The sequence below is a fragment of the Rhinolophus hipposideros genome, assembly GCF_964194185.1.
Source record: "Rhinolophus hipposideros genome assembly, chromosome: 4".
Classification (NCBI taxonomy): domain Eukaryota; kingdom Metazoa; phylum Chordata; class Mammalia; order Chiroptera; family Rhinolophidae; genus Rhinolophus; species Rhinolophus hipposideros.
Genome location: NC_138050.1, coordinates 44190908 through 44203053, shown reverse-complemented (window position 1 = coordinate 44203053; position 12146 = coordinate 44190908). Strand labels below are relative to the sequence as shown.

Here is a 12146-nt window from a genome sequence, read left to right as displayed (position 1 = left end):
TTACCTAGTTTAGTTAATTAGAACCAATTCTCATTCTACTAGTAACTTTAAAATATATTTCAATCAGCTTTAAAGTTCTGCCTAACTTAAAGTGGTCAGAAAGAACAGTTGGAACCATTCATTGCCACTTTGTGGATATTCACACCCACTCTTACTAGTTCTGTAAGATGATCCAAAAAGAAAATTACATGGTCAAAAAGTATAGGGAATGTTGTATATACTCCCCTCTTAGAGACCCATTATATACATTAGATCTATCATACACATAAAAGGTTCCAGAAATCTATTCATTTTATTTCATAGCTTTCCAAACTTAATTTGAAAAACAAAAAACAACCAACCAACCAACCAAACAAACAAAAAAATACAACACGTGTTATATTTCTATGGGAATGGTATGTTGTTTAAAAAAACATTTTGGAAAATATTGGTTTAAAACAATTTTTAATCTTCTTTTAATTTATGACCAACTAGTTTAAATAGATCAGAAACTGCCTTTGAGAACATCATACTGTTTAAACTGGCTCTGGCCAGCTCTAGGTAGTTATGGTTAAATTCTTGGGAGCTTTCAGCATTTAAAACCATTTAAAATAGATTTAACCTGTCATGATGTACATGAAATGTGAAACACTGTAGTTATTTTCTTAACATTTCCCCCATGGAGAGGCAGAACATTTTCTATACAGTCTGTAAAAATAACCCAAGCATTTTGAGGAATTAGGTGAACGGTTATCTCAGTTGTGGTATGGCTAAGATTATCTCAGAGTGTATAAAACGATATCCCAAGAAAGTTATGTGTGTGTATGTGTGTGTTGGAATGTTAGAAGATATTCTTATCTTTGCTTCTGTAGCCATAGTTTCTCCTTAAGACCAGAAGGAGAAATTAGGTCCAATATGTTAACAGGTATTTAGAAATTGTCTTTGATGCGAAGGACATTCCAGCTCCTGCTAGGATATGGCAGATGTGTAGAGGGGTTCCTCATTGGGATTTCAGAGTGCCACTCATGAAGTATCCTAAAATGTCAATAAAAGACTCTTTATTCATAAATAACTGATATGCAGTAATTTATGTCTGTACATTTATCTTGAAAAGTCTGTAACCATCCAGTTTTTTTGCAAACTCTACATAAAACATCCAAACCGTCCATTTTGTTCAATACAATATAACACAGCTGTTTGGCATTACCAAATATATATGTATATATATTTATAGATATGTACATGTGCTGAAAAAGAAGCCAGTGCAGCCTTTTCTAAGAAGTCCATCCAAGTATTTACTGTACAACATTCAGAATTTACATTGATAATACAAGGCACAAAAAGTGTGGTATGAAGCCAAGGCCATGCTTTATTCAAACTTTCTCCTCTGGCTTGCTCACTCCTTCAGCCTCATGTCAAATGAAGTGTTCAGTTTTTGTGTTGTTTGTTTGTTGTCAGCTTTGAATACATCAAACAAAAGTTGAGGGTGGTATGAATTTGAGACATGAATCACTTGAAAGAACCACCCCCTCTCCCTCACTCATGCACCGTCCCCAAATAAACAGAACAAAATGAAATGTTTTGAAATTCTTCCATATAGAAATAGAAGTGAACAATAACTCATATTTTTTGAGTTTGGGTCAGAAGAATATGCCAGCTTCCCTCTAATTGCTTCTATTTGCAATGTTACTAGGTCGACACGTACGGGATTGCATGTACCAATTAGAAATAATTATGAAGAATGGGAAATTTTAGTCAGTCTTTATTTCAATTTAGAAAAGGAAAACATTGTTTTCCTGACCAGAAATTTTTCAGACTGAGTTTTTCCCCACTTTCTCAGAGAGAGATTTTGAATGGGAGCAACCGACATAATCTAGGACAAGCTTTAGAGAATGTTTCTGATTGAAATTTTTTAGTTACCCTCTGATGACTCTTAGATCAAAGTCTCCTGGTAAGGGGTGATCTCCCTTTACATCACCAGAGTTCACTAATGGAGGGATATTACAATTATTAGACCTATTTCTGATTATAATGTGTGTGTTTCAGTAATGGGGTCAAAACATGATATTCTGCTTACAAACTCCCTCAAATATCATCTTTCCTTTATATGATTCAACAGAACCACTGTTAAATCTACCATATCAAATTTTAAGGGAATTGTACAATTTGTCCACTTTGGAATTTGTATGTAAATAATGCTTGAAATAGTGAAATACTTTTTTGGGTTTAGCAAAATTTGAGGCAAAAGGACATTTTCATTGTAACCATGCCTTTTGTAAAAATATTAAACATACATTTCCATTCATGCAAAGAATTACATTATCAACTTTAGTGATATATTTTATAATTTAAGGCTATAACTTTTTGGAAAAAAAAAAGATGTACCCCTTGCCAAACTCAATATTAGGGGTCGGGGAGCACATTTTTAAGCTTAGGCCTAAACACGAAGCTTACTGCCTTTTTTAATCTTTGGGTTCAGATGGAGGGTGGGTTCTAAGACATGAAGTTTAATGTTACTGTCTTAGGCCCACCTCATGAGGACATTCCAAATCCATGATCTTCATAGCAAAAGGAAAAAGCAAAGTAGCTGCTTCAAAAACCACAATTATTCTATGTGAGTTAAATTTCCTACTTCAGATCACAGTACTACACACTAGTGACTAACAGCCAGGTCTGATTCCCATCCCCTTTTATCTTTTGCAAAAAATACAACATACAAATTGCCATTTTGATTTTTGTGGACGACCCTGGAGTAGGGATGTGAGAAATCCGTGGTAGACACTGGCTCTCCTAGAACTGCTTTTGCAAAAAACACCACATGCTGTCAATACAGCCAAACAACTTTATAACTGCAGCTTTTGAACGAATTTGGAAAGTAAAAACACAAAATATGCAACACATCTAAGATTAGTAACATTTTTCACTTTGTGACATTTGACAAAATACATTTTTGTTTGTAGTTCAGAAAAATTCTATGCAGACAAAACAGTGGAAACTGCAGAAACGGTGGTCATTCAGCTTTTGGCTAAAGCATCAATTTTCAAATACAGCATTATGGCAACTAACATCAAAAGGCTAATAAAATTTTGTCACTTTCTGTAGGACAACATTTTGCTCTCCCACTTGCTGTGGATGTCACCTCTGGTCCAGTCAATGGGAGTTACTAGGGATTCATAACTTTGCAATGTTTCATGAGGAAAATTAATGAAAATGGGCCACAGAGTGGGCCAGAGAAGCACATTTCTCAGCTCCGTCCTGGTTTCTGTGACCTTCACATGTCTGGAACAAAGACCTCTGAGAGAACTTCACCTTCAACACATTTGGTAGCTATATTATTCAACACCTTTACAGAAGGACTAAGAAATTGAAGAGAAAAATGGTGAAGAGGAAAGACAAAAGCACATCAAAAGAATTTCTGACATTTTGAAATTCACAGGTAAATTTGCCAGAAGTTTGGCAAGTGGAGAATACTCTCTAAAATCATTTATACCATTTTAATATTCCATCTTAGCGTATCAATCCTGATGTTGAGATAGTTGTACTAAATCCATAACTTTTAATCCAAAAATAATATTTAGTTATTTGACTTAATATCCCTTTCCAAAGTTAACTGAAAGAACACTATAGGGAATATGGCAAAGCATAATTCTTGCAGTTGGAGATAAAAATAATAAAAATAAAAAAAGAGAAAAGTTCTCCTCTTTAAAGAGAACTGTGTCAATTCCTATTCATCTCTTACAAAAAGGCCAATAAAATTTTTGTGGGAGTATGTTTGAGTTTTATGAGACTTTCTGGACCGGTAAATGAAGTTTGCATTTAAATCCATAGAGTGAGCTTCCTTTTGGCTTAAAGGATTTTAATATAAAGTGGTAAGATTGTACAAGCAATGTTATAAAAACTAGATTATCTTTCTGATGCTGCAGTCTGATGAAGCTGTGAAGTGCGCCATTTGGATGGCATGATATTAAGTCATGTTTAAAGCATGACTATTAGACTTAAATGGCTTTGAGGTCTTAAAGACTTGGCATTAAGTGGGATGTTTTGTAAAAATTTTAAGTAACCTACCAAGTAGTAAGGCCATTTTTAATTTCTTCGTTCATTTTGCGTTAGGACAATAAGACTTCTAAAATAAGTACTTGGACTGACGAGTAAATCTCTTTCAAGAGGGACATTTGTATTATGCAGGCAAATATTAAAATAGAACAAGGGTTTAGGTCACAGTGAGTAACCACAGGTTTAAGTGTCATACATAAATCTATCTGATCTGCAATTTCATGTTCGCCTTGCACCACACACACCCACCACCACACAGGTCTGTAAATCTCACAAGCATGGGTTCTTTTTGGAAATCTATTGTAGAATACTGCACAATTCTAACATGCAATGGCCACATAATTTCATACATTTTTGTAGAAATACTATGAAGTATCCTAGCAGAATTAAATAATAGAGAACCGTAAAGAGGAACAAAAGGGACTGAAAGGTGGACTTGAGTCTTGGGCTGAAATCAGAGGTGAATCATGTTAATTTGCTTCCTTTGTCACTGAATGTGATAATCAAATGTGTTTATAAAGCCCCCCCCCCCAAAAAAAAAAAAATCCATGGAAGAAATTCCAGACATTCAGGGATCGATAATAACCTCTTATCTTAAAAACAGTCTAGATAGATTCTAGGGAAAACATTAAAATTTTTCATCTGTTTTAAAATATAAAAAATATATCAAAAATCTAAAAAGGATCTGTGTGGTGTCACAGAACAGATGAAACAATTATAAGGCCAATTAGAAGGGAAGAGGAAAAAAACGGTAGGATGGTTTAAAACAAAAATCCTGCAAGAGAATTTTGCTAATAAAATCTCTATAATGTGTTTTCTACTAGTTATTAGTTAACAATTAATGCAGATTATTTCTTCATCCCAGCCGTGCCAGTTAATCTCAAGTTTATTTTGGGTGATTGACCATCTACTTCCACTTCTTTCTCTTTCAAGAATCATATCAGGGATGTGAAATGATTTACACTTTCATGCTTTCTCTCTATTGTTCCCTAGAAGGAATAAACAAGTTGAGCATACTAGCAAAAGGGTGTTTTCATGATCTAGATATGGTATTCTGAAAATATGCTTGACAGTTCTAAGAGGAGTTGTTTGTTCTATATAACATGCCTTTGGTTCCTGAGAAAAGCAAGATGCTTTTGAATGTCATGTAGCAAAGCCTTCTGTTGCATACAGGGGACCATATATACCACACTTTAGTTAGAGAAAATAACCAACCCATTCAAGGGTTCTTCAATGCCTTACCCATGTATCATACATTCATCCTACCTTTAGGTCTTTTTTTGCTTAATTCACAGCATTTTTTTAAACATGGGACCTACAAAAACGTTGTTTAAAAAAAACTGATCATATCCCCAATGCCAAGTACTCCCCATCTCCCCCATTTCCTGACTAGTTTTATTTTAACCCAGTGTGGCCAACCTCTAAGTAGCTGATCAGCCTTGTGATTAATCTAGGTCCTTGACTTTGGTTGTCCTAATTGTGGACAGTTGATTAAAGCATCCGCCAGAAGATGAACAGGAGCAGGTCTTTTCATCTTTAGTTTACCAGGACATCTTGTCAAAATGATTAAATAGGATAAAAGACAAAGTGTTAAGATGGGGGACATGAATTGTCTGAATTTCAATTCTCTACAATATTAATGCCTCTTATTTAAAATATAAAGCAGTATGCTAATGGTGCTATAGAGAAAGCATACTTGGTAAGGTTGAGTTGTCAGAATTTGATGGCTCCCTGAACAATGCATATGGTTTCTAGGACATTGTGGTAGAGGTCTATTTACTCAGATATTGTTTAGAACAAAGACTATTTGCTAATTTCCCAAGAGGCAAAAGGAGGGTTACCTATAGCTCTCTGGAGAGATTTGGTGATAACATAGTACCAAAAGACTAGGAAATTTCATGAATTTAGATTGAAAAGTATAGTAAAAACTTCTCATTCTCTTATAACGACAATGTTGGGGAAGTGGATCAATGCTTGCATCCTAGAAGTACAGCTTATATGAGGCCTGTGGCATCTGCAGTCCATATGTTTCCTTGGACCTAATTTGACCTCTCTCGTCTCAAAATCCATGTAATAAGCTGTGTGTGAACAGTACTCTGCAATTTGAGTGGCTTAGCTGAAAATAGAGATGGCCTGCTTTGTTGAGTTGGAAGAAACACATTTCCATATTGAAAAGTCTAATTATGTTGCTTGAAACTTCTCCTCTACCATAATGGGTAAGGAAGGTGAAGAAAGAATGGGGTAGATTTGTCTTAGGAGAAAATGAAGTTGGGGTACACTGCAATAACTAGTTTGTGGTCTATATCTCTTGATCTTATTTCCATTAAGTGCCTAGGATAGATAAGGAGTTGGTTGGTGCTGGTGTGATGTACTCAGATTCTAAATTCTAAATGACCTCCTTGACGTTGTTGAAGTCACACAAATGGGTTGACAACCCTGTTTCACTTCTGAAAGCCAGTTTTACAAGGATTGCCGACATCACAGATGCCAGTTGGTAGAAAACTCTCGACAATCTGGTACCAGAATCAGCTTGCCCTTTTGGGCACATCATTAAAAACCTGTTTTCAAACATGCACTTTTCATTTTCTGCCTTCCCAGCTTTATTGTAGCTCATCTTTTCCCATAGTTACTTCTATTTAGATATGCCCTCACTTTTATCCTTGCCACCCCAAATCTGAGAAGTTTATCAAGTGTTAACCCCAGTGTGGATTCTGAGGAGACAGCCTTCTTTTATTTAAGAGAGCTTGTACTTTTCCCTATTAACATATTTTACCTATATAAAATTCAGTTTCTTCAACCAGGGATTCTCACTGATTGTGAATGAAGGCTGAATTTCCAAAATGCCATGGGGCAGAAAGCTGCCTATTTCTTCCACTTAAAGCCAATGTCCCGAGGCTGGCCATCGCTCTGTCTCTTGAGAGGAAGTGGACTAGAGTCCATTTTGCCTGCTGTAGTTAAAGTCGGCTTCATCGAGCTGAGATTCTGTAATGTTCGAGAGTTTCGTGTGTGTCCTTCCAATCTCTTCAAGGGCACAGGCCAGGGAGTCAAGGTCACCATCATGTTGATGACGAGCTTCCCACAGGTTCAAAATGACAGCAGATGGGCTACTTTGGGTAGCAAAATAAGATAAATTCCTAGACAGACAGTTAAATAAATAAAAAGAATATTAAAACAAAAATGAAAATAGAAATAAAGGAACAAATAAAAATCACTTATATGAGAATTAAAAATGAATTATGAATATTGTTCTAATAGGAGTGCAAAGCTCCTTTGAGGCAGGTCTGGGGCACTCTAATTTATATACCAACACTCAACTGAAATTGTACTCTAGAACGTTACTAATGACCTTCTTACCCTCTAATTTTTTTTGAATCCTTATTTTCCTTGAGTTGTGTGTGTGTGTTTCTCCTTTGACTACATCCTTTGAAAAACCCTTTCATTAGCTTATGTGATGATGTAACTCATTACTATTTTTTCAAAATAGCTGACCCCTTTTTATCTCTCCCTTGGTAAACATAAGGGCTGTCAAGGTTATATCTTTGATTTCTTCTTTTTTCCCTGCTCAGTGGGCTCATGTACTAAATGGATTAGTTATCAAATCTGAGTGGACAATGTGTAAATCTGCACCTCCAGTCTTAGAGGTTAATGTGAGTTCCTTACAGATCTCTAAATGACCTTGGAATTGCTCCAATTAAATGTCTCTCCACATCTTCAGACTTAACACATCCGAAATTTTTATAATCTTCAGGATCCAAATGGCCCCCATTCTAACTATAACAAATATCTCAGTAATTAACTATCTTTTCAATCTGTCACAGTAGGGCATTTATTTTTGTGTCTTCCCTTTATGTTGTTTATTTCTTTTTGACATGTTCATAAGCTTCACATTTCTCCATTCATACTACTTACATTTAATTTATGCTCTATCATTTTATGGCCTGAATCACAGCAAAAATCTTACAGCTCTTTATGCCTCCAAACTTTAATATGCCCTGCATTCTTTCTTCAATTATCAGATATCTACTCGACTTGTTTTCAACGACTTCCTTGGTCTAGCCTCAACATACCTGAGGCAATATGTATATATTTTTACTTAGTATTCTTTTGTCCTTTCAGCCATTAGTGCTGACTCAGGTTACACTTTGCTTTGTGCTTTCAGTCAATCTATTCTGTTCACTAGGAGTGCCCACTTTCTCTCTTTACAGTTTGTTTATCAAGATCCTATACTCCTACAATGCCTGGTTCAGTTCTCATCTCCTGTTTCCTCAATATGATTTATTTCTTCTCTGAATTCTTTCAATGCTTGTGCTTAAATTTTCATGTGAGTACAATGCTTATATATTTCATGTGAGTGCACTTGGTCTTCCCAGTTGGATTACAGACAAGGGGAAGGAGCATAGCTAATAATTTTCTGATTCTATGACAGCACACATCATAATACGATGACAGGTGTTTATTCAATATCCATCAACTGAGTAATTGATTGCCATGAGTTTTTTTTTTTTTTTACAGACTATATAGGATCGTCAGTGAAAATAAATGGTAGCCTTTTAGGTAATAACTTTTGTATGATGAAGACTAAGGCAACATTAAGGATTAAAGGTCACAGTTTTTCATGGGTAGCTTTTACAGCAAGATAGTAATGTCACCTCTGGCAAAATTCTGATGAGTTGAAAAGTTTCCCGAGTCAACCAAGAATTGCCTATTTTGAAGATGGTAATACTTTCCATCACCACACTCGGCATATAATCACAAAGTAGACTCATAGCAAAGGACACTTGGAAGAGAACACAAGCTTTTAAGGGCACTTTACCATTTACAAGCAACACACACACGCACATACACACACAGAGTAATTTTGAGTAAATTTTATTCAAAGGTCTTAAGGGACTGTTTAAAGCTAGTTGGTTACCAAATAGCATAAATATCAGGTTACTGGACATATGTTCCACAACATCTGAATCTTTAACCGAGAAAGGGAGAAGGCCAGCTTAAAAATGTTCTCTCTAGTATCTTTGTCTTTCATCTTCTCTTTCCTACTTTCTCCACCCCCACCACATCAGCCCTAGAATCAAATATCGTTATTAATTTCTACAGTAATAGAAATGGCCAAGGAAATTTCTTTTGGGTAGTTGAAGTGATTCTGCTTTCTCTTATTTAAGAACTTGTTTTGAATATTGCCACATTTTCCTGGTCATGTGGAGCTGTTTGTAGAGAAAGTTGTTGTATCAGGTAAAGAAATTGGTACACCGCAACTGGTGCTCAGGCAGAACACAAACTAGAGAAACAGCTGAGAAAGAGGCAAACAGACAGTAGGTCTGAGTGGATCCGGGGGGTAAGGACTGTGTGACAATCTCTTTCCATAAAATTTATGAGAATAATGACCATGAACATACATTTGTTCCTGGCATGTAAATGATAATTTATGCTCTCCGTTTCAAAAAGAAAAAAAAAATAACATCAGAAAACACAAGAATAAAAGCAGCACAGATTTCTCATCATGTTACTGAGAGCTTATATTTTGTACCTGCTGTTGAACAACATGAACTCGTTAGTGTCCTATGAATGTGACAAGAATCACATTCTACAGTGTCACCCCAATGTTACACTTTATTCGATAGCAGTGGTTAATAAGATATTTCTGTAAAGGACCAGATAATAAATATTTTTTACTTTAGGAGACACATATGGTATCTACAGCACAAGTAAATTCTGCCAGGGTAGTGTGAAAGCAGCCATAGAGAGTACATAAGTGAACGATCATGGCTGTGTTCCAATAAAACTTTATTTAGAGACACTGAAATGTGAATGTCATAGTTTTCACATGTCACACAATATTACTTTCTTTCATTTTTTTCCCTGATCATTTGAAAAATGCAAAACCCATTCTAGATCCTGGAGTACATAGCAGCAGGTTGTGGGCCAAATTTTGCCTGAAGGCCCTGGTGCTGATCCCTATCCCACACTGTCTTAAAGCCTAACCTAGATTTCCAGAGGTGGTAGCAATTTGAGAGAAAATTAAACTACAGTTTTTGTTTTGTACTACATTTGAAAATAAGAACCTAGAGGGTCAACATTGCTACATCCCAGAGCTACAGGTTCTGCTTCAAACCCTCTGAGAGCTGTCCGGGATCTTTGACATTTCAAGAGATGAGAGGAAGACCTGGCCATAAAAACATAATACTAATACTCTAGGAGAGGCCTACAGAATATGGTTTGGGGATTATAATGAATCTTTTTCCCAACACAATATTTTAAAACATCATAAATCCATGGTGTTATAAACACATCTGCCTAGAGGAAGAGGAGCAGAGTGGAGAATGACTCCTGCCAGCCACTTAGTTCTGAAAAGTCCTGATCTATAGAATAGATACCAAGGGTTAAAGGAAACTAAGTGATCAAAAATGGCAGAAATATAATTCTCATTTGGCACAGGTCTCTGAACATATTGGTGCAGTGAAATGTGTTTCCCAAAGCATGTTTCAGATTTATTCCCTGAATTTGTTTAAGGACACTTGCTCAGCATAACACACACAAATCTCAAATTCCACTTAATTTTAGTAGATACATATAGGAACATATAAGCCTTATTAAAAATGATTCAATAAGCTTTGTGATAAACAGACATCCTATTAAACTGTATTCACCTCTTTATACCACAATAATTAATATATAAAAGACCCTAAATCCTAACGAAATAGGCTATTCCTCAAATACAGTTAAATTACTTTACTGCTTGCATGGGTACAGATGCATTATGATTTTTTGAAAATTGGTATACCATATATTCATTTGGTTATCTTCAAACCACGCTTTTGAAGTTATTCTGACCCTATTCGATGGGATCCATTTCTCTTCATAATTACGCTGGTGCATTTGGACACAAGCACGTAGGTGCACACACAATTCAGGAAGCATTGCTAATACTAGAAAGTAGAATTCATAGCAATAGTTTTAAGCAATGTCCTGAATATCTTTGATATGTGTATATATAAAGGGGAACATTTAGCAAACACAGTAGTCCTGAAATTCAGGTGAATGCCTTTAAATAAAACTTATTTGGTTTTCCCTTTCTCTTTGAAACATGTTTAAAGAAGTGAATGTCTGATCTCAGATGCTTCAAATTGTTACTTTTTTATGCACTGAACTTTGGGGAACCTTTTTGCCATAGCCTTTTCAAATTCTGATTGAGGAAATTTCTAAAAATAATATATTTTTTTGTGGTGTCACAAAGATGCTGTATGCAATGCAGGTAAGATTATCTACTCTGTACATTTTAGGAATTTACTTAGAATCATTATAAGTCTTCAGTTCAATTTATTTGTCCTAAGCCCTATAGACTCAATGACTTTATCTCTTCCTTTGGAACCCTCACTGAAAGAGTACAGATAAACTGTAAAAAAACCCACATGCTAAGACAGTGGAATAGATTTATCCATAGAAGTTCATTGAGTAGAAATGGTTTATTAAGTTTAATTTCATTAGTTGAGCCTACATGCTTTCTATTCACCTGAGTTCCTGAGGGTTTGTTTTATTACCTCGATGAATTGTATCTGTCTGAGACTTCTCTGTCTCAGTCCTGATCCCCAGATAAAATCCCACGCTTTCTGTGGAAACCAGGGAAGAACTAGGAATATGAATCTTTATCTTAGTGATTTTACTACCTAGACACAGGCCAACTTATAATGTTGTACATGGATCACAAACTGAATTTTTATATAGACCCTTCAATTTTCAAAATACATCTTCAAATTAATGACCATGTTAAACTAATAATGGAAATTCGATTAGATTTGAGGGTTTTTAGAAACAGCTACTGTGCCGTCTGTTTCCTTCTTTGGGGACAAACAGGAGAGGAGAATTGATGGACCATGATAACATTCTGTCATATAAAGCATTTATAGACTATTGTAACACAGGGCTAATTTTATGAAAAGGAAACATGTCTAGGTGTCTAGTCAATGAGAATTTGTAGATACCACCTTTTCTTTAGTACTTGAAAGCGGTATTCAAATGCAAGAGTCTTAGGGAATCCAAGTCCTCAGTTAATAGAGACTAGAAAATAGTAATGGAGGAAGGCACAGATCTGAGAAATGCACTGTAGAGCTACCAAG

The 12146-nt window shown here is 35.5% G+C and overlaps 1 protein-coding gene across 6 annotated transcripts in view; it reads right to left on the bottom strand.

The window, feature by feature from the left end:
- Positions 1-273: 273 nt before the first annotated feature.
- UNC5D (unc-5 netrin receptor D) overlaps positions 274-12146 on the bottom strand; it is a 510000-nt gene continuing 498127 nt past the window's right edge. For all 6 annotated transcript variants that reach the window (XM_081045544.1, XM_081045546.1, XM_081045545.1 and 3 more), the window contains one exon: positions 274-7166. In XM_081045544.1, the coding sequence (XP_080901670.1) occupies positions 6962-7166 (205 nt within the window). In that variant the 3' untranslated portion in view covers positions 274-6961. The remainder of the gene's footprint in view (positions 7167-12146) is intronic.